Source organism: Vulpes lagopus, chromosome 7 (assembly GCF_018345385.1).
Source record: "Vulpes lagopus strain Blue_001 chromosome 7, ASM1834538v1, whole genome shotgun sequence".
NCBI lineage: Eukaryota > Metazoa > Chordata > Mammalia > Carnivora > Canidae > Vulpes > Vulpes lagopus.
Genome location: NC_054830.1, coordinates 106,518,204 through 106,542,603, shown reverse-complemented (window position 1 = coordinate 106,542,603; position 24,400 = coordinate 106,518,204). Strand labels below are relative to the sequence as shown.

Genomic DNA, 24,400 nt, shown 5'->3' with positions numbered 1-24,400 from the left:
GATTCGATCCCCAGTCTCCAGGATCGCGCCCTGGGCCAAAGGCAGGCGCCAAACCGCTGCGCCACCCAGGGATCCCGAATTTCCACTTAATTAAGATTACTGAAATGTGAACCTGTGTAGCAGTCTCTTCCCAGGAGAGGGAGGGGCTTGGTTCTACTTTTCTGAAGAAAATGATCAGGAAAAGACCCACTAGGTTAGGCAATGAATCAGGGGACCCCCTCCTCATACTTGGAGGTGGAAGTGCTTCATTTTTCTCAGGGTGCCTGTTTGGCAGTGGTAAGTATGTGGTAGTGGGATGGAGGAGCAGAATATTCTCCAAATCCACTTAATAGGGAAACAGCTTTTCTCTCCTTGCCTCTCAGCCCTTCTGAGCTCTGAGCTCAAAGGCTCCAGGAGAAGGCCAGGTAGCTTCGCTCCAGAAGCTGCCTTAAAGAGTACAGCAGTGCCCTCTGCTGGGTGGCGCACGAACGACAGTTCAGGAGAACTGCACTGGCGAATCTTAAAAACACCAGTCCAGCCACTGCCCTGCTTTCCTCCCACTCACCTAAAAAAGGTCTCCGTGGGACACCTAACTGCCTCAGTGGCTGAGTGTCTGCCTTTGGCTCAGGTCCTGATCCCGGGGTCCCGGGACCAAGTCCCGCATTGGGCTCCCTGCATGGAGCCTGCTTCTCCCTCTGCTTGTCTCTGCCTCTCTCTCTCTGTCTCTCTCTCTGTGTGTGTCTCTCGTGAATAAATAAATAAAATCTTAAACAAAAACAACAACAAAAAGTCTTCCTGCTCCAGAACCTGGGAAGAGGTCAGTTTTGTCTCATCTCAGCCAAGCTTCAGAGCCTCTCTGTCCTTTTCTAGTTCTGGGCTATCATTGCTACTAGGTTAATGCAGGACAGTGACAATACTTAGTAAATTCCACTGCCACCCTGGGCTATAGGGCTGCATCTCACTACGAAGCCTACTTGCCTTCAAGAACTCTAAGAATGGAAAGCCTGCAATAGTGCTGAAGAATGCAGTTTAGGTGGTCTTCCTTAGGGCGACTGGGTGGCTCAATCAGTTAAGCATTTGCTTTGGCTCAGGTCATGATCCCAAGGTTTTGGGATTGAACCCTGAGTCAGGTTCCCTCCTCAGCGAGGATCTTGCTTCTCCCTCTCCCTCTGCCTGCCTCTCTGCCTACTTGTGTTCTCTCTCAAGTAAATAAATAAAATATTTTAAAAAATAAAAGTAAAAGGTCTTCCTTAAGTGCCCTTGCTTGCTACTTTTGTATCCTTTTATTTCTATCTTCAGACAGCACAGATCTCTATTTCCAACTATCCCAAGTCTTTTTTTTTTTATTTTTTATTTATTTTTTTTTTAATTTTTATTTATTTATGATAGTCACAGAGAGAGAGAGAGAGAGAGGCAGAGACACAGGCAGAGAGAGAAGCAGGCTCCATGCACCGGGAGCCTGAAGTGGGATTCGATCCCGGGTCTCCAGGATTGCGCCCTGGGCCAAAGGCAGGCGCTAAACCGCTGCGCCACCCAGGGATCCCCAACTATCCCAAGTCTTAAACTTATCTCTGTGAAATGTGAAATGAAGTCAAGGAAAGAGTTGGGAAATGGAAAAAGTCAAAATTCCATTGAGGCTGGAGATAAGGAATCTTTTCAAGCCCAACTCAGACCTATAACCTGCCTTAGAGATGCCAATCACCTTGGTTTTCTGAGCCTAGTTATCAGGCTGCTGAGTGTGAGGCACACTTTCAGGTAACTCATACCATAGAAAGGAAAGCTGGGATATTGCTAAAGAATGCAATTGAAACGGTTTTCCTTAAGGGGCACCTGGGTGGTTTAATTGGTGGAATGAGTCCTGCCTCCAGCTCTGCACTGGGCAGGGTGATTCTCTCTCTCTTCCTCTGCCCCTCTTGCACCCCTCTCCCCACCCTACCCCCTACCCTCACTTTAAAAAAAAAAAGTTTTCCTTAATTCCACAGCAGTGGTTCTCAAGCCTCAGCATACATCAGAATCACTTGAAAATTTTTAAAACCCAGAATTCTGAGCCCTCAGAGGTTTTGATTTAGTAGATCTGCTGTGAGGCCTGAAAATTTACATTTGAAAGAAGTTTAGATGATGCCCAGGGTCCAGGGCCCAAACTTTGAGAACCATTGGTCTAGAGAAAAGCATTTTGGTTCCAGCTATAAATCGAGATGGTTATACCTTTGCTTGAAGGAGTCTAACTTGGTGATCTCTTCCTTGTAAAGATCTTCTAGGAGCGGAGTGGGCTCACACAATCAAATCTCTCCTTTTGCAGTGTTTATTTTCCCATTTAAGAAAAAGGGAGAGAAGGAAACAAAGAAGGCAAGAAAGAAGATGGGCAACTCTCTTATATAGGCAAAAGCCCAGGAAAAGAGCTGGCTGGCCTGCTAGAAGAGAAGTCTAATTAGGAAGAGAATGTAACTAGTTCCTGAAGCAACACAAATCTCCATATAACTCAAGGCTACTCTCAGACTCCATCACCAGCCAGCAGCTCTGCTAAAACCAACCCCCAGGCCTGGAATTTCATTAGCTTGGCAACTTGTTGGTTTGCAGACAATCTTGGGTTTAGCCACATACAACATGGCCTCTTTCTGCTCAGGGTTTCTACAGCGTCTTTTGGTGACTCCTAAGCAGCCAACCACTGACCCATTATATCATGGGCTCACATCCTTCACCAGTAAGGCAATCTGCTCCTGCAGCTGCCGCTCCCCTTCCCATGCTTTGCTCTGGCTTCGACATCTCAGCAGCTCAGCTTTATGGTCTTGGTGATGCATAGGGCAGTAGCTCCGTGGTTCGCACAGCTCCTGAAAGGTAGGGAACAAAGTAAAGGATGCTCTAGTATCCAGAATTCTGCCACTATGTATAATAGAGATGCTATTTGGTGGTGGCTAAGAAGGAGCAGTAATTTCTTCTCAGAGGGCTTTGCAAGCCCTGGAAGTTGCATGCTTAAGTTGGCTCCCCTGAGTCTGAGCTCTCCTATTGCCCCATGTGTCCCATCCTTTACCGTATATTCTGGAAAGAAGTCTCTGTAGCCCCCTTTGAGGATATATAGTTCTGGGTAGTACAATGCAGGATACTGGTTCAGAGCCCTGTCCTCTTCTCTCAGAGAGCGGCACCTTTAGAGAAAACCCAGATGTGGGTGGGGTGGAAAGAAGCAAGGTCAGGATTCCATGGGCCATTCGCTGGGGAGGGGAAGGAAGAATAGACTATGGGTAACCCAACAGACCTCCAGATCTCACTGTTTTTGCAAAACAAGATTCAATAGTCATTCTTTCTCCTCCTCATTCCCAATCATTTTTCCTTTTCTGCACCAAACTTTTAAGTTGTAGAAACCTTTTCTTCCACCTCCCTAACCTTTAAACTACAATGCAAAGAATGCATTCATTCATTCCAGTCTCTGTCTGAACTGGTCTGGGTAGGTTCCCTGGTTGTAAGTCCCAATTCAAGATCCATTTCTAACCCCTGCCCTACCCCATTTAGACACTTACATTCGGGGACCCCTCTCTGAGGAGAATTCACAGTGGAACACGATGATTATTCTTTTCTGGGTGTCCAGAGGAACAATGGGCTTCTTCAGAAAGAAGGTATACAGTTCTTCCTGACTGTATAAGTTTAAGGCTCCCTGCAGAAGAATTTCAGTAATTTCTTCTTAAGGGCCTGCGGATAGTTTCAACACTTAGAAATAACTAGGATACTATCTTGGGATATTTGGGACAGGAAGTCTAGACTGTAAGCACTTTCAGGGTATAGATCTAATTAAGTCTCTGTGTCCATCCTCAAAGACTAGCATAGAGCTTGGCATGTAGTAGGTATTCAAATGTTTGTAGAACTGACCACTCCCCCACCCCCTCACCCCCAATGTGTAGGAATCATTGTGAGGAAAGTTTATGAGTGTCTACAAAGTGCTTCTCAGTCCTTGGATTAATATTTTCTTTCCAAGCAGGAGCCCCTGGCTCCAATAGAATAATGGGAGGTTGGTCTAGGAGGGAAAGGAAAAGTAAATTGCTCAAGGTATACAAAATTAGAACAGGAATGAGGACGTGTAGCTCTGATGTGCTCTAAATGTAGAACCTCTTCCCTGGTTCTGGAGTTCATAGGATCTTTGTCCATAGACCCTTCTCATTAAAGAGCTACCTCCAACTCCTCCCCACCAATGGCCTCAATGTAACCTAACCTGGATGTGTCCTCCCAGGTACTCGTATGGATAGCGGCAATCGATGATATAAAACTTCTCAATCAGACCCTGGAACTTCCCTGTCAGTAAGGCAGCCACCTGTATAGAAATGATGATCGAATACTTTGTTCCTCATCACTCTGGGAGACAAGAGTCAATCACACAGTTCCTGATTTGCATTCCCTTTAGTCACCCAGGATTCCACTCTATGCCCAGTCTCCAAAAGCCCCCTATATTTGAAATGGGGCAATAGTTCATCTCTACCCCTCAGTCAGGAGGATAAAATATAAAATGGTCTTTTGGAGCACCAAAATAGCTGGTATTGCCAAGATACCAGAGAAAACCATATTCAAGGCATTGCAATCAGTCTCTCAGGACACCCAAGGACTTCTGCAGTGGTACAGGTAGCAGGTAGCAATTCTGACTTTGCAAGAAGAAATGGGAAATGGGTTCCCCATGCTCCATCGTAAAGGAAGAAAGCAAGTTCTTCAGAAAAGGATATGGAAGGAAAGGGTTGATATCCTTAAGCTACTTGTAGGAGTGTAACTTGGTTCAACCTTCCAGAAGCTAACTTTGTAAATGCAAATGTAATTAACTTTGACTCAGCAATTTCTTTCCCAACATCTTTAGCAAACAGAAACGTATGCAAAGATATGGCACAACAATATTCATCTCAGCCATCATTTTAGGTTATCAAATAGTTAATAGTTAATATCAAATATTAACTATTAAATATTAGTTAGCTTAAGTTATCAAATAATTTTAAAAAGTTACAAATAACTTCAATATTCAAAAATAGCAGTTTGGTTAAATTATACATGTCAATAAAATAGAATATTATATAGTCATTAGAATGATAATATAGTTTTAACAATGTAGAAAGATGTTTACAGGGATGCCTGGATGGCCTAGCAGTTAAGTTCTGCTTTAGGCTCAGGGCATGATCCTGGAGTTCAGGGATTGAGTCCCACATGCAGAGTCTCCCAGCATGGAGCCTGCTTCTCCCTCTGCCTGTGTCTCTGCCTGTCTCTCTCTCTCTCTCTCTGTGTCTCTCATTAATAAATAAATAAAAAACCTTTAAAAAAATCTAAAAAAAAAAAAATGTTTACAATGACTCACTAATAAGCTGACTTTACATGTTACTATACTATTTTTATCAAATATATTCCAGAATAAAATCTGGAAGGCCATAAGGAAAATATTGCTAGTAGTTATCTCTAGCAATGAGATTATGGGTAGGGCAACCAAATAAATATTGCACAAACTAGGACACTTTTGAGAGTGAGAGAATACTATTAATAATTACCATGCACTAAAAGGTGTCAATGGGACTAAACCAGGATATAAGGTTGCCAAAAGTTGAGTGATTTTGACTTTTTTACTTCTCTCTCTTCTTTCCTTGCTTTCTTTCCTTTGTAACAATTATCTATCATTTGTTGAATTAAAAACAAAGGCAAAAGAATGGGATAAATGGGAGTTCTTCAATACAGCTTCAGATGAATGAGGAACCTAATGTAAGTGAACACAGTGAAATACAATGGAAGTGGGGATTTTAGGGACAGAACAGACCAGATGGTAGCTTATGTAACCAGTTACCATCTCCAGAAATCTGCTTACTGTTTCTGGGTTGATGTACTTCAGATCTTGGTGTCTCCCTGACACGGTTGGCAACACACATACCTAGAAATACCAAAAAACTGAAATAATAGCAAGTTTTCTATACCCCAGTTTGAGATCAAAGACCCATATATTGTCCTTCATTTGTGGGATTTCACATGTGAAATCCTGATTTCACATGAGCCGCCTGGGTGGCTCAGTCAGTTGAGCTTCCGACTCTTGATTTCAGCTCAAGTAATGATCTCAGGGTCGTTACATACAGAGAACTCTGAGAAAGGCTCCACGCTGGGAGTGGAACCTGCTTAAGATTCTTTCTCTTTCCCTCTCCCTCTGCCACTACCCACCCCCAAAGATAAATAAATTAAAATTAAAAAAACAAAAAAACCAGATGCCTTCAAAAGAACCAATGGGGAAAAAAAAATCATTGACATGAAAAGATGTTCCTGATACATTAAATGATGGGGGAAACAGTATAACAAAATAGTATAACAAAATCATTTTTTTGTGAGAAAATAAAAAAATTTATTTGGGTATGTGCATGTGTGTTTGTGAAAATACATAGGAAAAGTCTGGAGGTATTTTATATATACCAAGATGTTAAAAACAATAATCTTTTTATAAGATTTGAGGGCAGACCAGGTGGCTCAGGGATTTAGCAACGCCTTCAACCCATGGCGTGATCCTAGAGACCCAGGATCGAGTCCTACGTCGGGCTCCCTGCATGGAGCCTGCTTCTCCCTCTGCCTGTGTCTCTGTCTCTCTCTGTGTCTCTCATAAATAAATAAATAAAATCTTTAAAGTACATATATTTTTATAAGATTTGAGGTATATTTCATTTTCTACTCTTTCTGTAATGACCAGATATTATTTACATAATTTTAAAAGATATTTTTAAAAAGAAAAAAGTAAAAAAAAAGTAAAAAGCCTCATACTTTCCCACTGCTCTGGATTTTCCCAGAATGAATAGAAATACTTTTTCACTGGAGAGGCTTAGGATCTAAATCTTCCACCATAGCATCTTCAGTTTATCAAATAGTACTTGGTGAGGATGCATATTATACCTACCATCCTCTTCAAGCAAAGAAAAAAAGACTAAGATCCAAAATGACTCAATGGAATATAAGATGAATGTAACCAGACTCACCTTGGAGAAATCACCAATCAGAGATCCCTGGTAAGAATCTTCCTCCAGCATCTGAATGATATTAATGTCACAGAGAGAAACTGTCTTCTTTAGACCTAAGCCCTGAGAATGACAAGATTTCCCCCAACCCCATTTCTCATGTTAGAGGTTTAAAAACCAAGAGACAGAAGGAGTGGAGATTTATTCAAAATATGCATACCCTTTGGGAAAAAAAATATGCACACACATTGATCAAATATTTCCATTTGTTTTCCTAGGGAAATATAAATATGCACAAAGATCTGGCTGTAAAAATGGATATGCCAGCAAGTTTATAATAGAGAAAGATTACTAATAAATAACAGGTTCTTGGTTAAACAAATCATATTTAATACATTATATGCTATACACATATGCAAAAAAAGTTATGCTGTAGATTGACAAGAAAATAAGTTCATGATATCTTTAAGAAAGTGAGAAAATGAGTGCTTTGTGACCCTACTTTAATAAAAGAAAAAAATCTACATCAAAGAGACTAGAGGAATATATTTACCAAGTGTTGAAAATAATTAACTCTGGCCTATGGGATTGCAAGCATTTCACAAGAGCTTCTTTTGTTTATGTGCATTTCTATACTACCATACACTGATTTTATTATATAGTATCTAGGAAAAAAAATATATATATATAGTATCTAGGGTATTTTTTAAGGAGGGATAGGGAATAATGGCTAAATTTTTCAGAAGTTACCTCCCACCAAACCAGTGTGTTCCATGATGCTGTTTCTGTCAGAATACAGGTAAAACAGCATTAAAAAATTTACATTTCTCTGTGTCCTCTCAGATCTCATAAAAGAAGTTTGGGAAGACAGTACGCCAACATCATTTCCAGAAATATAAGAGATATTTAATGTTAAATATTTTATATAGGGGTGCAGATGTAGAAAAGAAAAGACATAAAGAACAAAGAGATATAAATTAATGAGAAAGAAGATAAGACATCGTAAAGCAATCCTCATACCAAAAAAGCACAGAACACAACAAGGTAGAGGATTAAGTTGATTCTCATCTTTTTTTTTTATTTAAAGATTAAAAAAATTTTTTTAATTTACTTATTCATGAGAGACACACAGAGGCAGAGACACAGGAAAGGGAGAAGCAGGCTCCATGTAGGGAGTCTGATGCAGGACTCGATTCCAGGACCCTGGGACCACACCCTGAGCCAAAGGCAGATGCTCAACGGCTGAGCCACCCAGGTGTCCCAAACAGATTCTCATCTTAAAAGAGCCTACCTTCCCAAGCTCTTTGTGGCTAGAACAAGACTCCTTTTTTTCTTTATGTGATATTGGGCCGTCCTTGAATTTTACGGTCCGCTTCAGTCTTGGCCTGTTCAAATTCTCTGGCAACGAAGGGGAGCGATACAAGGAGCTTCTATTCAGAGATGCCTGTATGGGAATATCAACCCCATATGTTCTTACTCCTCTAAGTGTGTCTTCAGGCCTGCAGCATGAACATTTCCTGCAAACTTGTTAGAAATGAAGAATCCTAGATGTTGAGCCTCACCCCAGACCTATTGAATTAAAATCTGCATTTTAGCAAGCTGCCCTGGTGATTTCTAGCAACACTCAACTTTGATAGGCAAAACCTTAGGTAAGGAACCACTCTTCCCTACCTCATTAACATCTTTCTCCTCAGGGTGTGTGATGTTCCATCTCCCCAAGATGTATTAACTCTAGCCAAATCAAATTCACCACCTGACCATCTTATATGTACCACTTCTTATAGGAGAAAGCAAATGCAAGCTCAGTTCCTCCAGTCAAGTGAAAACCAAACAAACCAACCTAATCCCACAGTCTCTCTATGGGATCCTAAGACTCTGACAATCAAGATTTAAGAACCCCAACAAAATGGAAGATGACAAACCAAAAGGGTCAGCCTAGGTGAAAAAATACTAGGCAGCAAGAGTATGTGTCAGTTTCTTGGGGTAGTGGTTTCTTTGAGGGAGAGAGGAAAAAATAACTCAGCTCTCTTATAAAGCAGGTTGTTAATAGGAAAGAAAAATAGCAAAATAAGCATCATGCAAGGGAAAAGGGAACATTAGAATCTGGCATCAGGATGGCCATTATAGGATTGATATTATGAAGCCCATCAGGAAAAAAATGGATTAAATACCATAAAGAACTGGCCTTGGAAGTTACTAACTCAGACTAATGTTCAAGAAGGTGGACCACTATCTCCTTGAAAGCCATGATTTGAGTGTTATAACCAGAGGCAGGGGGATATATTAAATGACCTCTGATAATAACTTTCAAGTAATCAAGATTCTTTTTTTTTTTAATTTTTAAAAAATAATCTCTACGTCCAAAGTGGGTCTCAAACTCATGATCCTAAGATCAAGAGTCCCATGTTCTATTGACTGAGTCAGTGAGGGATCCCTCAACTAATCCAAAATTCTTATCCTTGTTCCCAGATACCTTCTACCTCTGGCCTACACGAAAACCAAGAGTCCCTACTTTATACACTCATCTCACTAACTAATGTGTATTGATTTAGAAGGGGGCTAGATAATAAGAGAGCCATAACTAGAAAACAAATTGATGGTCAATGGTTTCTGGGAGACTAAAATAAAAACATCAATATTTTATTTTATAATAACTTTATCTATTGCAGCATTTGTAACATCCATGGTCCCATCTAAGGGAAACTCCATGGTTCCTAATACCAGCTGAAGGTACAGTTCACATTTTACATTCCAATATTTTATATCTACCTCTTCCCTTGGATCTCTGCCAGTCAACTCCCTATGTCCCCACAACCCTACTCAGAGCCACTGACCAGCCAGTGCTAGTTTGACACATCCATCTAATGGCCTAGAACATGTAATAATCTGGGCCAATTAGGTTTCCTCTCCTGGGAATCTAACTTAGAAAATGGCAAAATAACTAGGCAGCAACAGATGCCAAAGCTTAAAAGGAAGATGCCAAAAGATACAGTCAAGGCTGTGAGGCCAATGATGACTACATCATTTTTTTTTTTTTTGAGGGGGTTAAATGAGCCTTTTTTTTTTTTTTTTTAATTTTTATTTATTTATGATAGTCACAGAGAGAGAGAGAGAGGCAGACACAGGCAGAGGGAGAAGCAGGCCCCATGCACCGGGAGCCCGACGTGGGATTCGATCCCGGGTCTCCAGGATCACACCCTGGGCCAAAGGCAGGCGCCAAACCGCTGCGCCACCCAGGGATCCCTAAATGAGCCTTTATTAGAATGTTGTAGCAGTGTGTTTTGAAGAAGGCGACCCTACAAAATAAGGATTTTAAATTAAGTCCCTAACTGCACGGATAGGAAAACTAGGGCTGGGGCTGAAGTGGGGAGCAGCGTACCCTATCTCCACGTCGATAAACATGTGTGCATACACACAAGGCGCCCTCGCACCTGCACGGAGACGGCCCTTGCACTGCACACTCACGACAGCTTCTGCCTATCCTCATGGAAACCGATTTTTAAGGAGTGGGAAAAACCAAAATGAAACACAACTAAGAGCAGACCTGATCCTTTGTAAGACATTTCTGTAGACTTGAAAGAGGGCTTAAAAAAAAAAAAAGTCTGAAGGCAAACCCTGGCAGCATGGCTCTGTTTTAAGGGAAGGTTCTATACTAGATCCAAACGGAAACCCTGAAGTCTTGAATGAAGTCCCATTCTTCCTTCCTTCCTTCCTTCCTTCCTTCCTTCCTTCCTTCCTCCTTTCCTTTTCCTTTTCCTTTCCTTTCCTTTCCTTCCTTTCCTGCTTCTCCCTCTGCCTATGTCTCTGCCTCTCTCTCTTTCTCTCTCTGTGTCTCTCATGAATAAATAAATAAAACCTAAAAAAAAAAAAAAAAAAAAAAGCAAATGTCATTATAACATGTTCCTGGGACAATTTTTACCTCCCAGGTATATTCAGCAAAAGACATTACAATACTGCTAAAAATACCATCTCAGAAGGAAGTCAAGCAAATTTCAGCTTAAATCCTGACTCTGCCAATGGCTAACTTTGTGACCTTGGGTAACAGCCTTTATCCTATGGTCTGATGTTCCTCCTCAAAGGGATCATACTAAAGAAAAAACAAAAGAGAGAGAAGAAAGAAAATAAAAGAGCATTATGCTTCTATTTCAGGACTGACATGAAAATGAAATGTGATAATGGATGTAAACAGCTTAGCACACAATGCCCAGTACAAGTAGTCAATAAACTGGACCTAATATTATTACTTGCCTCTCGTTTTTTTCCTTCCCACTCTAGTCTCTCAAGATACTCCACATTCATACAGTGTTCTAAAAACTGAAAACCCTTCAGAGAGGAATAATCGCACCAAGCTTCTCCTGCACTCCATATCAGTTTCTCAACAAACAGGGACCAAAAAATAAAAATAAAAAAACCCAAGAAAAACAAAATTTTGCAACCCTCCTCTATTACTCTACCATCAAGAATTCAAACTTGGCATGTCCTTAATTAACTAAAATCTCCCCTAGTTCTCAAAAGTTCCCAAACCAGATGCTTCTTCCTCCTCAGCAACTTTCAACCATATTACTGTTCTTATTTTACTGAGTCTACCCAGTGAGACATTTGGCTCTTTATCCAGGCTTTGATTCATCATCATCTACGTCTCTGTTACTTTCACCATCACCTATGCTAAGTCAACCCCTTTTTCATCTGCCATTAGCAACCTCCTACCATAACTTAATCATCCCGGGAGTTCCAGTCTCCAATCTTGCTTCTAGGCAATAGCACACTATGCCATGCAGTCTATTACATAAAACCTTACAAATATCATTTCATTAGCCTTTTAATAATTCCCTTCTGTGGTTTCCAGAAGTTGATTATAACTTTCTCCAAACTCTTCAAGACCATCACCTAACACTCTCGCCTGAATCATCAGATTACTGCAACTTTCACTTTGCTAAGGACATCAAGGCCATTGAGCATTCCTTCTCTTTTTTTTTTTCAATTTTTAAAAAAGATTTTATTTATTTATTCATGAGAGACACAGAAAGAGAGAGAAAGAGAGAGAGAGACAGAGAGGCAGAGACACAGGAAGAGGGAGAAGCAGGCTCCATGCAGGGAGCCTGATGTAGGACTCAATCCTGAGTCTCCAGGATCAGGCCCTGGGCTGAAGGTGGCGCTAAACCACTGAGCCACCCGGGCTGCCTGAGCATCCCTTCTCTACCAGTCTTTATAACTCCACACATTTTGGTCCTTATCCTACGATAATTAAGCACTTATACCACATTATAATAATCCAGCATTAGTGATTGGCAAGTATTGTTCTAAATGCTTTATGTACAATTAACTCATTTCATCATCACAACAACCCTATGAAATAGTTATCAAAATCTTTTCTTTTATGTAGATTAAGAAACTGAAGCATAGGGAAATCATATGACTTTACCCATACTGTTAGAGAGCCAAGTTATGGAACCCAGGGAGCCTGGACCCAGGGTCTGTTACTTTCTAGACCAATATGCTCCATTGACTCCCATGCTCTTGACATTTCCCTATAATCCCACATAATCTCAAAGTCACCTTTCAACAGGGGCTAGGAATGGTGATCACACAGGGTTAGCTTTAGCTATTATGTTTTAGTTTTTTTCAAGGAGAATATATTTCCTACTAATGCCTCTAACTCAAATGTCCAAAACAGAATGCATCTGATTCCCTTTGAATCCATCCTTCTTTTTCAAATTCATTGCAATGTCAGGACCACTCTAGTTACTCAAGGTAAAGTTAAAAGCAGCACCCTACTAAACATCTAGGTCCTTTTTCATGCCACTATGACATTCTATTATTGTGGGTATTGTTTTGCTTCTGTTGTCTATCTTCTAAACTATAAAAAATATAAATATAAGCTCTGTGAAAGTTAGGAATCTTGACCATCTTTTTTTTTTAAATCTCTCTTTTTTTATTTTTTTAAGGTTTTATTTATTTATTCATGAGAGACACACAGAGAGAGGTAGAGACACAGGCAGAGGGAGAAGCAGGCTCCATGCAGGAAGTCCAATGCGGGGACTCGATCCTGGGCCCCCGGCCAAAGGCAGGCACTAAACCACGGAGCCACCCAGGGATCCCAAATCTTGACCATCTTAATCATGACTCTGTCTTCAGTTCTAATATAGCACCTGGCGCATATCAGTCTCATAATAATAAATATTTATCGAGGGTTTTATAGTTTACATTTGTTTTTATTAACAATAATAAAATATATGAAATATTATAAACTGAATTTAATACCTAATCATATTCACAGAAATCCTACTGAGGAAGTATATCTCATTATTATGCTCTCTATTTTACAAGTGAGAAACTGAGCCTTAGACTGGTTAAGTATCTTTCTCACGTTCATAACACTAAATAAGAGAATGATCTGGACTACAATCCAAGGACTTAACCATAGCACATTTGCCTGTCTAATCAATAAACTTAAAAAACACACTCCTATACATATTTATTTTGAAGGAATGAAGTTGATTTGGAAACGCTAAATCTTTCAGAATCTCTTTGACATATCAGTACATGGTCAATAAGCCACAGGCTTCAGGTATGCCTCCCAGGAACACAGGGAGGATATATTGTAAAACACCTGAAAAATCATGCTAGGTATGTTCCAATAGTAATGACTATTCTTCTGGAAGCATCACTTACAACAAATTACATTGATGGTGATGTACTCAAACTACTAACTGGAAACTTCTCAGCAGTAATATGGTTAACACATAAATCCTACCATTCAGGTAGCCCTTAGAGTACAGAGACCATGTCCTCTTGATCTCTGCAGACCTACCACTTAGTACAGTGGCTAAAACCCAATAGATACACAAGATTGTTTATCCAAGATTGTAGGAATATGGAAATGCAGATATCAGACAGTACTTTACCTTGCCCTCTTCTTGATCTTCCAGAGAAAACGTCATCAATTCATCAAAAATCTCCACTGCCTGATCTTCTAGTTCTGGATTTTTATCCAATTTTGGAAGTGTAGTAATGGGACTGCCAGGATATTTTATTTCACTTTCCAAAACGTTTCCATGGTCCTGTCAATCATATGGACAATATTAAAAGTTATTCAGGATCCTTACCTTATATAATCCACAAAAACTAACTCAAAATGAATCAAAGACCTAAATATAAGAGCTAAAACTATAAAATTCTTAGAATGGTGGGCAAAGTTCATAACATTGGGATTTGGCAGTGATTTCATGAATATGACACAAAAGCATCAGCAACAGAAGAAAAAATGGACAAATTAGACATTGAAATTAAAAACTTCTGCGCAGGGACACCTGGGTGGCTCAGCGGTTGGGTGTTTGCCTTTGGCTCAGGGCATGATCTGGGAGTCCCGGGATCAACTCCCACATCAGGCTTCCTGCATAGAGCCTGCTTCTCCCTCTGCCTGTCTCTCTCTCTCTCTCTCTCTCGAATAAAAAAAACAGAAAACAAAACAAAACAAAAACTTCTGTGCATCAAAAAATACCAAGAAAGTAAAAAGGCAATGCCCAAATGGGAGAAAATATTGGCAAATTATATGTCTGATAAGGGATGATTAATATCTAGAATATATTTAAAAACTCATACAGCAGGGATCCCTGGGTGGCGCAGCGGATTAGCGCCTGCCTTTGGCCCAGGGCGCGATCCTGGAGACCCGGGATCGAATCCCACGTCGGGCTCCCGGTGCATGGAGCCTGCTTCTCCCTCTGCCTGTGTCTCTGCCTCTCTCTCTCTCTCTCTCTCTCTCTGTGTGTGACTATCATAAATAAATTAAAAAAAAAAACAACTCATACAGCATAATATATATAAAAAAAAAAAAGATTTAAAAATGGTGCAGCTGCTATGGATAACAGTAGAGTGTTTTCCCCTCAAATTAAATATAGAATTGTCATATGATCCACTAATTCCATTTCTGGGTATATATACTCCAAAGAATTGAAAGCAAGGATTTGAACAGATATCTGTATACCAATATTCATTATTCACAATGAAAAAGTTTGAAACAACCCAAATGTCCACTAACAAATTAAGGGATAAAAAGAATGTGGTATATACAGACCATGGGCTATTATTCAGCCATAAAAAGGAATGAAATTCTGAAACATGCTACAACAAAAATGAATCTTAAAGACATTATACTAAGTGAGATAATCCAGAGACAAAAGGACATATAATTTATGACTCCACATCATGAAGTACCTAGACTAGTAAAATTCATAGACAGAAAACAGACTAGAGGTCACCAGGGGTGGAAGGCAGGGAGAAATGGGGGAGTTATTTTTTAATGAGTAGAGACTTTCTATTCTAAATGATGAAAAAAACCTGGAAATGAACAGTGGTGATGGGTGCACATTATGAATGTATTTAATGTTGCTGGATTGTACATTTAAAATTGGTTAAAATGGCAAATTTTATGTTATGTATACTTTACCACATTAAGAGACACACACACACACAGAGGAGACTATCCAATAATTTACCATGCTCCAAGTCTTCTTTATCTCCAAGAAATAAAAAACCTAGAGGGTTGGGGTGACTGGGTGACAGGCACTGAGGGGGGCACTTGTTGGGATGAGCACTGGGTGTTATGCTATATGTTGGCAAATTGAACTCCAATAAACAAAAAAACCCCAAGAAAACAAACAAAAAACCTAAAACACAGTCAGTCGATGTAGGATGGGCCATGTTAAAATGACTTTTCCTTAGGATTGAGATTAGACTCTAAATCTCTGGAGTATCTTGAATCCACTGTCTATTAAAAGCAAGTTAAGTGCCTGGGGAACTTAAGACTCCAGTAGCTAAAGGGACAAAGGAAACACAGTCATTTACAAGGAGAAACGTACATGGCTAATATTCACATGAAATTACTACTAATTGTTTTTAACATAAAATAAAACATTTTACCAATCTAATTAGCAGTTAAAATAATAAAAACAGATCATTTAGGGCAGCCCCGGTAGCGCAGCGGTTTAGCGCCGCCTGCAGCCCAGGGCGTGATTCTGGAGACCCAGGATCCAGTCCCACATCAGGCTCCCTGCATGGAGCCTGCTTCTCCCTCTGCCTGTGTCTCTGCCTCTCTCTCTCCCTCTCTCTCTCTCTGTCTCTGTCTCTCATGAATAAATAAAATAAAATCTTTAAAAAATAAAAACAGATCATTTATCCAAAGACCTATAGATTGTTAACAAATATGTAAATTCTCACAACTTTTTGGGAAAGGAATCTGGCCATATATATATAAAAAATCTTAAAAATATATGCTTTAACCTCCTAATTATAATTCTTGGTACTAATCCTAGAGAAAATATTTTGAAATATAGGTAAGGATTGATGCTCAAGAACTTACGTAATAATGTTACTTGTAAAAGCAAAATATCGACACCACTAAGTGACCAAAAATAGGGAAGTACTTATATTATGGTCCATTTGTTAGAGTAAAAGCATCTATGAAAAAATAACATTTACTAGGAATTTCAATATTAACTCTAAAAAATGGGATACAAAGTTATATATACGTAATATGACTTTGGAAAACTATACCAAAAGATTGTAAAGAAACGAAGTAAAATGTTAACAGCAGTTTTCCCTCTAGGAGGTAGCTATCTTCTTTTTTATACTCTTATATTTTTAAACCATTTTCACAATGGGCACAAAGTACTTTTAAAATTGGGGAGGGGGATGCCTGGGTGGCTCAGCGATTGAGCATCTGCCTTTGGCTCAGGTCGTGATCCTGGGTCCAGGAATCGAGTCCCACATTGGGCTCCCTGCAAAGAACCTGCTTCTCCCTCTACGTCTCTGTCTCTCTCTCAGTGTCTCTCATGAATAAATAAATAAAATCTTTAAAAAAATTTTGGAGGGGAAGGAGCTACATGAAGAATAAAAGAAAATATGTAAAAGGCCTAAAATTTTTTTTCCTCCTTAAATTTAAACAATAAAAAGATCAGAGGATGTGTCTCCTCCCTTTTCTAGAGTTATTTCTCCAACCCCTTTTCTCACCCAAGCAAGCCTAGAAAAATTCAAAGGGTTGTAAATGCGATCTGCCATCCTATAATCCACAACACCTTAGCAGACCCTTGATGAGGATGTTCAGTGACTCACCGGGAGAGAAAATGGAGACATGTAAGGCCCCCCTGGTGTCTTTCGAAACTTAAGGCTCCTGGGTGCCCACCCCAAGGACTTCAAAGTGTTGTTCTCCTGCACAAGAAAAACTACTTTGTCTGGAGGAAGACAAGTGTCAGCAAGCCCTGCCAAACACATTTCATCAGGAGAAGCCATGAATAACCCTCACAAAACACATTAAGAGTAATCAAAGTTGATCCTATATCCTGATGATACAAATTATGGTTTGAATTTGACGTATGATATTTAGATTTGCTTTGGAGGATACTAATTTTACAATCACAAGCCAAAGGAAGAGAGAAGAGGGGAGCCTGAGCGGGGAGGGGATGTTGAGATTTTTAAAAAGTCATCAGAAGGACAGTATCAAATCATCTAGAAAAAGCGGAGGAGAAGAGTCAAAAACATGGGTATAACTTAGTCAATGTGAGGAAAGAACAGCAGCTATCTTTTATATATATTGACATGGGGGAAAGGATGGGAAGCAGGGAAAAGAAAAAGATGGCTAGTTGAAGGGATTATTTAGACAATTATCTTGGTGATTAGGTAATGCTGTAGAGCCCAGTTAAACTTAGAACTGATGGTGGGGAGGGCACCTGGGTAACTCAGTGGGTAAACATCTGACTCTAGGTTTCAGCTCAGGTCAAGATCTCAGGGTCATGGGATCAACCCTGCCTCAGGCTCTGTACTCAGCAGGAGTCAGCTTGTGGATTCTGTCCCTCTCCCTCTGCCCCTTCCCTTGTACTCACTCAGGTGTGCTCTCTCTCTGTCAAATAAATAAATATGGGCACCTGGGTGGCTCAGTCCGTTAAGCATCTGCCTTCAACTCAGGTCATGATCCCAGGATCCAGGGTTCAAGCTCCATGTTGTTCTCCCTGCTCAGCAGGAGGTCTGCTTCTCCCTCTCTTAGCTTCTTCCCTAGCTAATGCTCTCTCTCACTCTCTCTCTCAAATAAATAAAATCTTTTTAAAAATAAACAAATCTTGGGCAACTGGGTGGCTCAGTGGTTTAGCACCGCCTTCAGCCCAGGGCCTGATCCTGGAGACCCGGGATTGAGTCCCACGTTGGGCTCCCTGCTTCTCCTTCTGCCTGTGTCTCTGCCTCTCTTTCCCTGTGTGTGTCTCTCTTGAATAAATAAATAAAATCTTAAAAAAAATAAAATAAAATAAACAAATCTTAAAAAAAAAAACAAAAAAAGAACTGATAGAAGGCCTGAGGCACACAAAAAGGCCCATGGCTTTCTCAGAATATGGGCTAATAAGCTGGACTAAGGGAGAAATAAAAATAAAGTAGACCTATGCATGAAGCCATTCAAAGAGTATGTGAACAACTTATGTACATTACCTTTATTTGTTTAAAGAAAATAATTCTAAATTCCCAAACTACAGTAAGAGATTTTTGTCCTTAAATCAATCAACTGAACATGGTTAATAATGATGACCCGCTGTGGAAGACTTGCAGCTAGGTTTATGTTCTAGGGTCAAGTCCTGAAAAAACAAACCATAAAGAATTTTTTGTCTATAGTGTTGCAGTTTGCTTGTTTGCAGCACTGACACATAGGGTCCTAGGCTCTCATAATGATACTGATGAGTTGCTGCCCTCACTGCAAGAAAAGTGCTAATGTATATAGGTTTCCGTTTAACACTCACATTTTCTTTCTTTGCGGATGAGCGACATATTGCATCTTTCTTTCTCTTGCCATGATCCAAAGCATTTGGAGTGCTACAAAACAGTTGTGCCTACAAGAGAATGTTTTCTGAGAAAATCCAGCATCCAAGAGCCACAGGTGAGCTGGAAAGCTTCTGTCTCCCAACTGAGAAACAAACCCAAACCCAAGAAAGAGGTGCTACTCACTGGGCTGCATTTTATAAGGTGCTGGTGATGACTCCTGTAGACCAAAAAAAAGCTGTGCAGTTAACACCAAATACTATTCAGTTATTTGTCAGTGGCTTGAGGCATCCCAACTTTTCCTTTTTTTCCATGCTGGGAACCCTATACCTAGTCGATGGGTCTCTTTCAGTAACAATGTGTCTCTAATTCTGTGGTAAGTATGAAAATGTTGAGTGACATCCTGGGAATAAGGCACTCATTTCACATGCATAATCATACAAACAGATATGCATCAAAGATGATGAGTTTGTTCTACATCTTACAGTCATAATTGACTAATTTTTCAGCATTGGCTACTGGGAGCTAATTTTTTTTAAAGATTTATTTATTTATGATAGAGAGAGAGAGAGAGAGAGAGGCAGAGACACAGGAGGAAGGAGAAGCAGGCTCCATGCTGGGAGCCCGACGTGGGACTCGATCCCGGGACTCCAGAATCACACCCTGGGCCAAAGGCAGGCGCTAAACCGCTGAGCCACCCAGGGATCCCCTAATATTTATTTTTTATGAAATACTATCCTTTCTGCCAGGATTTTATCCAGTCTATATGGGCTAGGACATTTTAAACAAGCCAAAGAAACTACAAGCAATCCAAAATGAAATTTTCACATGTACTATTAAAAATAGTCATGGAGGGGTACCTGGCTGGCTGTCACTAGAGCATGTAACTCTTGATCTCGGAATTCTGAGTTCAAGCCCCACGTTAGATGTAGAGATGCCTTAAATATAAAAAAAAAAATGTTTTGGACCGTTGGGTGGCTCAGCGGTTGAGCATCTGCCTTCAGCTCAGGATGTGATCCTGGAGTCCCGGGATTGAGTCCCATATTGAGCTCTGCTTCTCCTCTCTGCCTCTCTGTGTCTCTCATGAATAACTAAATAAATGGATTCTGGGATCACACCTTAAGTCAAAGGCAGACTCAGCCACTCAAGCATCTGCCTTTGGCTCAGGTCATGATCCTGGGGTCCTGGGATCAAGTCCCATGATCTCGGCCTATGTCTCTGTCTCTTGTTGTATCTCTCATGAATAAATAAATAAAATCTTTAAAAAAATAATAAAAAAAAATTTGGGATGCCTGGGTGGCTCAGCAGTTGGGCACCTGCCTTTGGCTCAGGTCATGATCCTGGGATCCAGGATCGAGTCCCACATTGGACTCCCTGTGAGGAGCCTGCTTCTCCCTCTGCCTGTGTCTCTGCCTCTCTCTCTCTCAGCCTATGTTTCTCATGAATAAATAAATAAATCTTATAAAAAAATAATAAATAAATGAATTTTAAAGATAAAATCTTTATTTAAAAAAAAAATATTTTATTTATTTATTCATGAGAGACACAGAGAAAGAGAGAGGGGAAGAGACACAGGCAGAGGGAGAAGCAGGTTCCATGCAGGGAGTCTGACATGGACTCGATCCTGGGTGCCCTGGGTTGAAGGCAGTGCTAAACCGCTGAGCCACCCGGGCTGGCCCTAAAGATAAAATCTTTGAAAAAATAAATAAATAAATAAATTAATTAATTAATTAATTAAAAGTCATGGAATGCTTCCACTAGTGCACTATAGTGGCACCCAATTCACCTACACATGGAAAGATAAAGTTCTAAAAAGATTAAAACAGGGCAGCCTGGGTGGCTCAGTAGTTTAGCCTGCTTCTCCCTCTGCCTGTGTCTCTGCCTGTCTGTATGTCTCTCTTGAATAAATAAATAAAATCTTAAAAAAAAATAAAAAAATTAAAAATTAAAACAGTCAAATGTAAACTTTACAAATAAGCCCAGGTAGTTAAGAAGTTTTGTTTTGTTTTTTTTAATTTTTCTTTTTTTTGGTAGTTAAATAGTTGAATTAAAATTACTTTTCATTTCTTAAGGATTCCCCAGTTGAACATTTGGATCTCCAACAAAAAATCCCCATGCTGTGAATAATAGTACTAAACATTATAAAATGCTTGGGATGTACTAACTTTCATCCTTAGAAGAGCAGTTACGAGAAGTACTAGTATTATCTCCATTGTTATGCATTACAAATAAAGAAACTGAGGTCCAGTGAAGTTAAAGAAACTCTTCAGAGTCACAGCTGGTGACATAGTAAGCCACTGGAACTTAAGTGCTCTAACATAGCACTATTCACATGCAGGTAAGAGCTGATGCCTAAATACAATTTACCATTTTCTTTCATTTTTAAAAATAATATGGATTGTATATAATGGTTAAAATGAATTATTTAGATCCAGGAAATTTAAAAAACCTTTCAAGGGAAGGATCCAGGCCTTCAAGCCCACTTACACTCAAAGCAAAAGGTTCCAGAGTCTGCATAGTATAAAAACCCTGTGCCACTGCTAAAAAAGGCTTTAGCATGGGGTTCATTTAGTAAAAGAACTTACATCCCAACTAAACGTATTTCCTGAGGTCCTTTAGAATCCAAGTGACCTGTAATCAAATATGAAGAGTTATTCTTGTCCATGCATCCTGTCTTTTCTTCTGATTATCTTCATTACCAGTAAGCCATATTAATTTCAAAAGCTGATGTTATGAACACAAAGTCTCTTGATAGGTACTAAGTTTATGGTACAAGGTACAAGTTCATGGTAACTTAAGAATTTATGGTGTCACAAAAAAAAAAAAAAAATGCTGGGAAACAGTGCCCTACCCTAACCAAAAGAGGTTTTTTTTTCATGAGTAGAAAATAACGCTTATCACTCAGAAAATCTAAAAGTAGAACAAATACTAAAATGGTTGACTAATTACTCCTTTTGAGATCAGACCCTACAAAAACAGAAGGTTTAGTTAACAAATATTTATGTTTGCTTCTTTGCCTTTGTTAAAAGACTAGACTAGGACATGAAACGTCTCATTTTAACTACTACTTTCATTCCCACCACCAGTCAACAAAAAATTCCTTCCTGTTAAATTTTTCAAATGCAAAGTAACTCCTATTAATGATATAACATTTCTCTTCTTGGCTTATCATTCTCAAAAATCCACCACTAGATACTCACAGAATTCCAACTTCAGGGAACTCTACCAACTTTTAGCACCTTTCATCTCTATCCAACTACTCTGTTATCTCCCTTAAAAGTTGTTCTTTCCCTTGAGGCTTTTACCTCCCTTCCCCTTACCAGTTTCATCAAGGTCTGCAGAAGTGGTAAGTTGATTGGCAGATATCTCTCCGCTACTGCTAAGATTCGAAAGATCAAGGCAACATTTGGGGGTTCCTCTATTGAGACATAACAGTACATCAAGATTCCTATTAGATTGTAATATCCTTAAAAGGCAAAGATCAAAAAAAAAAATTCTAAAAAGAGGCAAAGATCACATTATCCTCTCAATTTGAAGCATCCCTCCATAGTCATTCACACAATATGAACAATGTCCAAATAAATCTAGCTGCTTTTTGTAAATATTTCAGAGTAGGCTGAGAAAAATCTCCCACTTTCCTCTACTCTAATAATTCGCCATTTCCTCCTCACCAACATACTGAGACAAGTAATTTTTTTCTTAATTGAGAACCAAAGATTATTGGCTGAAGTTGGCCTTGACCCCACATCTTCTGCCCAGTGCACTATGAGCACACAGATTTATTTGATTTCTCTTTGGAGTCTCTAGTACTTCTCAGGTTTATAGCTCTCCAAGTTTGTTTGCTAGCTGAAGCGTCAGAGCATGGCATGACCAGAATTTAAAGTACAATAACACTAGTATAAATATTAATAAAACAACCAACTCATATAATGCAATATAGAGTTTTCAAAGACTTCTCCCAGACATCAGATCATTTGATTCTCACAAGATCCTAGTAAGATAGGAAGACATTATTTCTATGTCATAGAAAAGAAACCTGAGATTCAAGAGTCACACAATTAGTTAAGGGCAGGGTTTAAAATTTCACCCCTGATCTTTGAGCTGGGTTAATTAAAAAAAAGCAACAAAACAAAAAAACAAAGACTGTTCAGAAAAGCAAAGTCGATAAGGTGTGAAAAGGTGAATTTACCCAGACAAAACGCTTAGGTTGGCAGAATCACCAAAGTGTTTGTTCACTGGAGTTCTAGGGAGGTCCGGGCAGGTGGTAAAGGAAGTGTCTCTCTCCAGGAGCAGGTTTAACATCTTCCTCTGACTGGATCTAAAACTGGGTCCTGAGCCGGGGCAGGCCTCCTGTCCTATGGATGAAATGAATTCTGCAGACATGGCCTCTCAATCCTAAGAGGGGAAAAATAATAATAAAAATTAGCTAGGAGGTGGAAGTCACCTACATAGGTACCCCACAGACTGTCCAGTTTTCACACCTTCTACACCCTTCCCAGCACAGGCCAAGTGGTTCGCAGTGGAGGAGGGGCATCTCAAGTGATAAATCACATAGCTCCACCTGAAGGTGAAATCAAACGCACCCCAAGCGGCTTGCCCTTTTCCTTGGAGCCTGAACTTTTAAAAATCATTAAAAAAAAAGAAGAAGAAAAGAAAAGAAAAAGAAAAGAAAAAGAAAAACAAAAAAAAATACTTTTTTTCCATTAAAAAAATACTTATTTATTCATTTATTCATGAGAGACACAGAGGCAAGGCAGAGGGAGAAGCAGGCTCCCTGCAGGGAGCCCGATGCGGGACTCGATCGCAGGACCACTGGGCCAGGACCCAAGCGGAAGGCAGATGCTCAACCACTGAGCCACTCACCTCCCCCCTCTTTTATTTTTTTTTAAATTTTAAAAAGATTTTATTTATTTATTCACGAGACACAGAGAGAGAGAGGCAGAAACACAGGCAGAGAGAGGAGAAGCAGGCTCCCTGCACGGAGCCCGATGCGGGACTCGATCCCAGGACTCCAGGATCACACCCTGAGTCAAAGGCAGACGCTCAACCACCCAGCCACCCAGGCGTCCCTCCCCCCTCTTTTAAAGTAAGGCCTACAACCCAAGGTGGGGCTCGAACTCACGACCTCAGGATCAACAGTACCACGTTCCATCGACTGACCTAGCCAGGCGCCCCAAACCCAAGACGTTAAAAAAGGAATGAAAAGAGGGCTTTCACTTGTTCGGGGCCCACACAGCTCGTGACTCGTGAAAGAAAGGAATTTAGGTTTCTTCACTCACGACAAAGACCATTAGGTCCCCTGGAGTTCTGTTTGTGGCGCCCCGACCCCAAGGGGCGGCTGGGGTCTCCGTGATCCCGGCGGAGACAGCTCCGAGCTTACCTCAGGTTGGACCCTGAGATTCACCTTCAGGACAAACGCACCTGGGAGATCAATCACAAGCGAACACTTGAGCAGAATTAAAAGAAACCTGAGGAAAAGAGTGAATTAACCAGCCTACAATTCTGCTTCTAGACAAAAGAGGCTGGAGTCGGGCTTTGCGCTTCTCCCAGGAAACGACCAAAGTGGCGGCCTCCGGGGAAGAGTCAACAGTCCCAGGGCCTGGCTGTTCAAACCTTCCGCCTTCCCAGTAACCCTATCCCATTCCCCGCAAAGCTGCGCCAGCCAATCTGCGCACGCCCCCACCGCC

At 40.2% G+C, this 24,400-nt stretch overlaps 1 protein-coding gene across 4 annotated transcripts; it reads right to left on the bottom strand.

The window, feature by feature from the left end:
• Positions 1-1,986: 1,986 nt before the first annotated feature.
• CDC25C (cell division cycle 25C) lies at positions 1,987-24,274 on the bottom strand. Of its 4 annotated transcripts, none has more exons than XM_041760659.1 (15): positions 24,094-24,274; positions 22,903-23,108; positions 22,034-22,131; positions 21,299-21,344; positions 18,900-18,933; positions 18,695-18,784; positions 17,028-17,123; positions 13,823-13,978; positions 8,209-8,361; positions 6,939-7,040; positions 5,795-5,857; positions 4,178-4,276; positions 3,492-3,625; positions 3,008-3,119; positions 1,987-2,807 (listed from the first exon to the last, which is right to left on the bottom strand). In XM_041760659.1, exons 2-15 carry the CDS (start codon positions 23,094-23,096, stop codon positions 2,658-2,660), a joined length of 1,527 nt encoding a protein of 508 aa, XP_041616593.1. In that variant the 5' UTR covers positions 23,097-23,108; positions 24,094-24,274; the 3' UTR covers positions 1,987-2,657. The 4 variants fall into 4 exon arrangements, with proteins under 4 accessions (XP_041616593.1, XP_041616594.1, XP_041616595.1 ...); XM_041760660.1 differs by having other exon boundaries at positions 24,135-24,271; XM_041760661.1 differs by lacking the exon at positions 24,094-24,274 and adding an exon at positions 23,993-24,070.
• Positions 24,275-24,400: the final 126 nt, after the last annotated feature.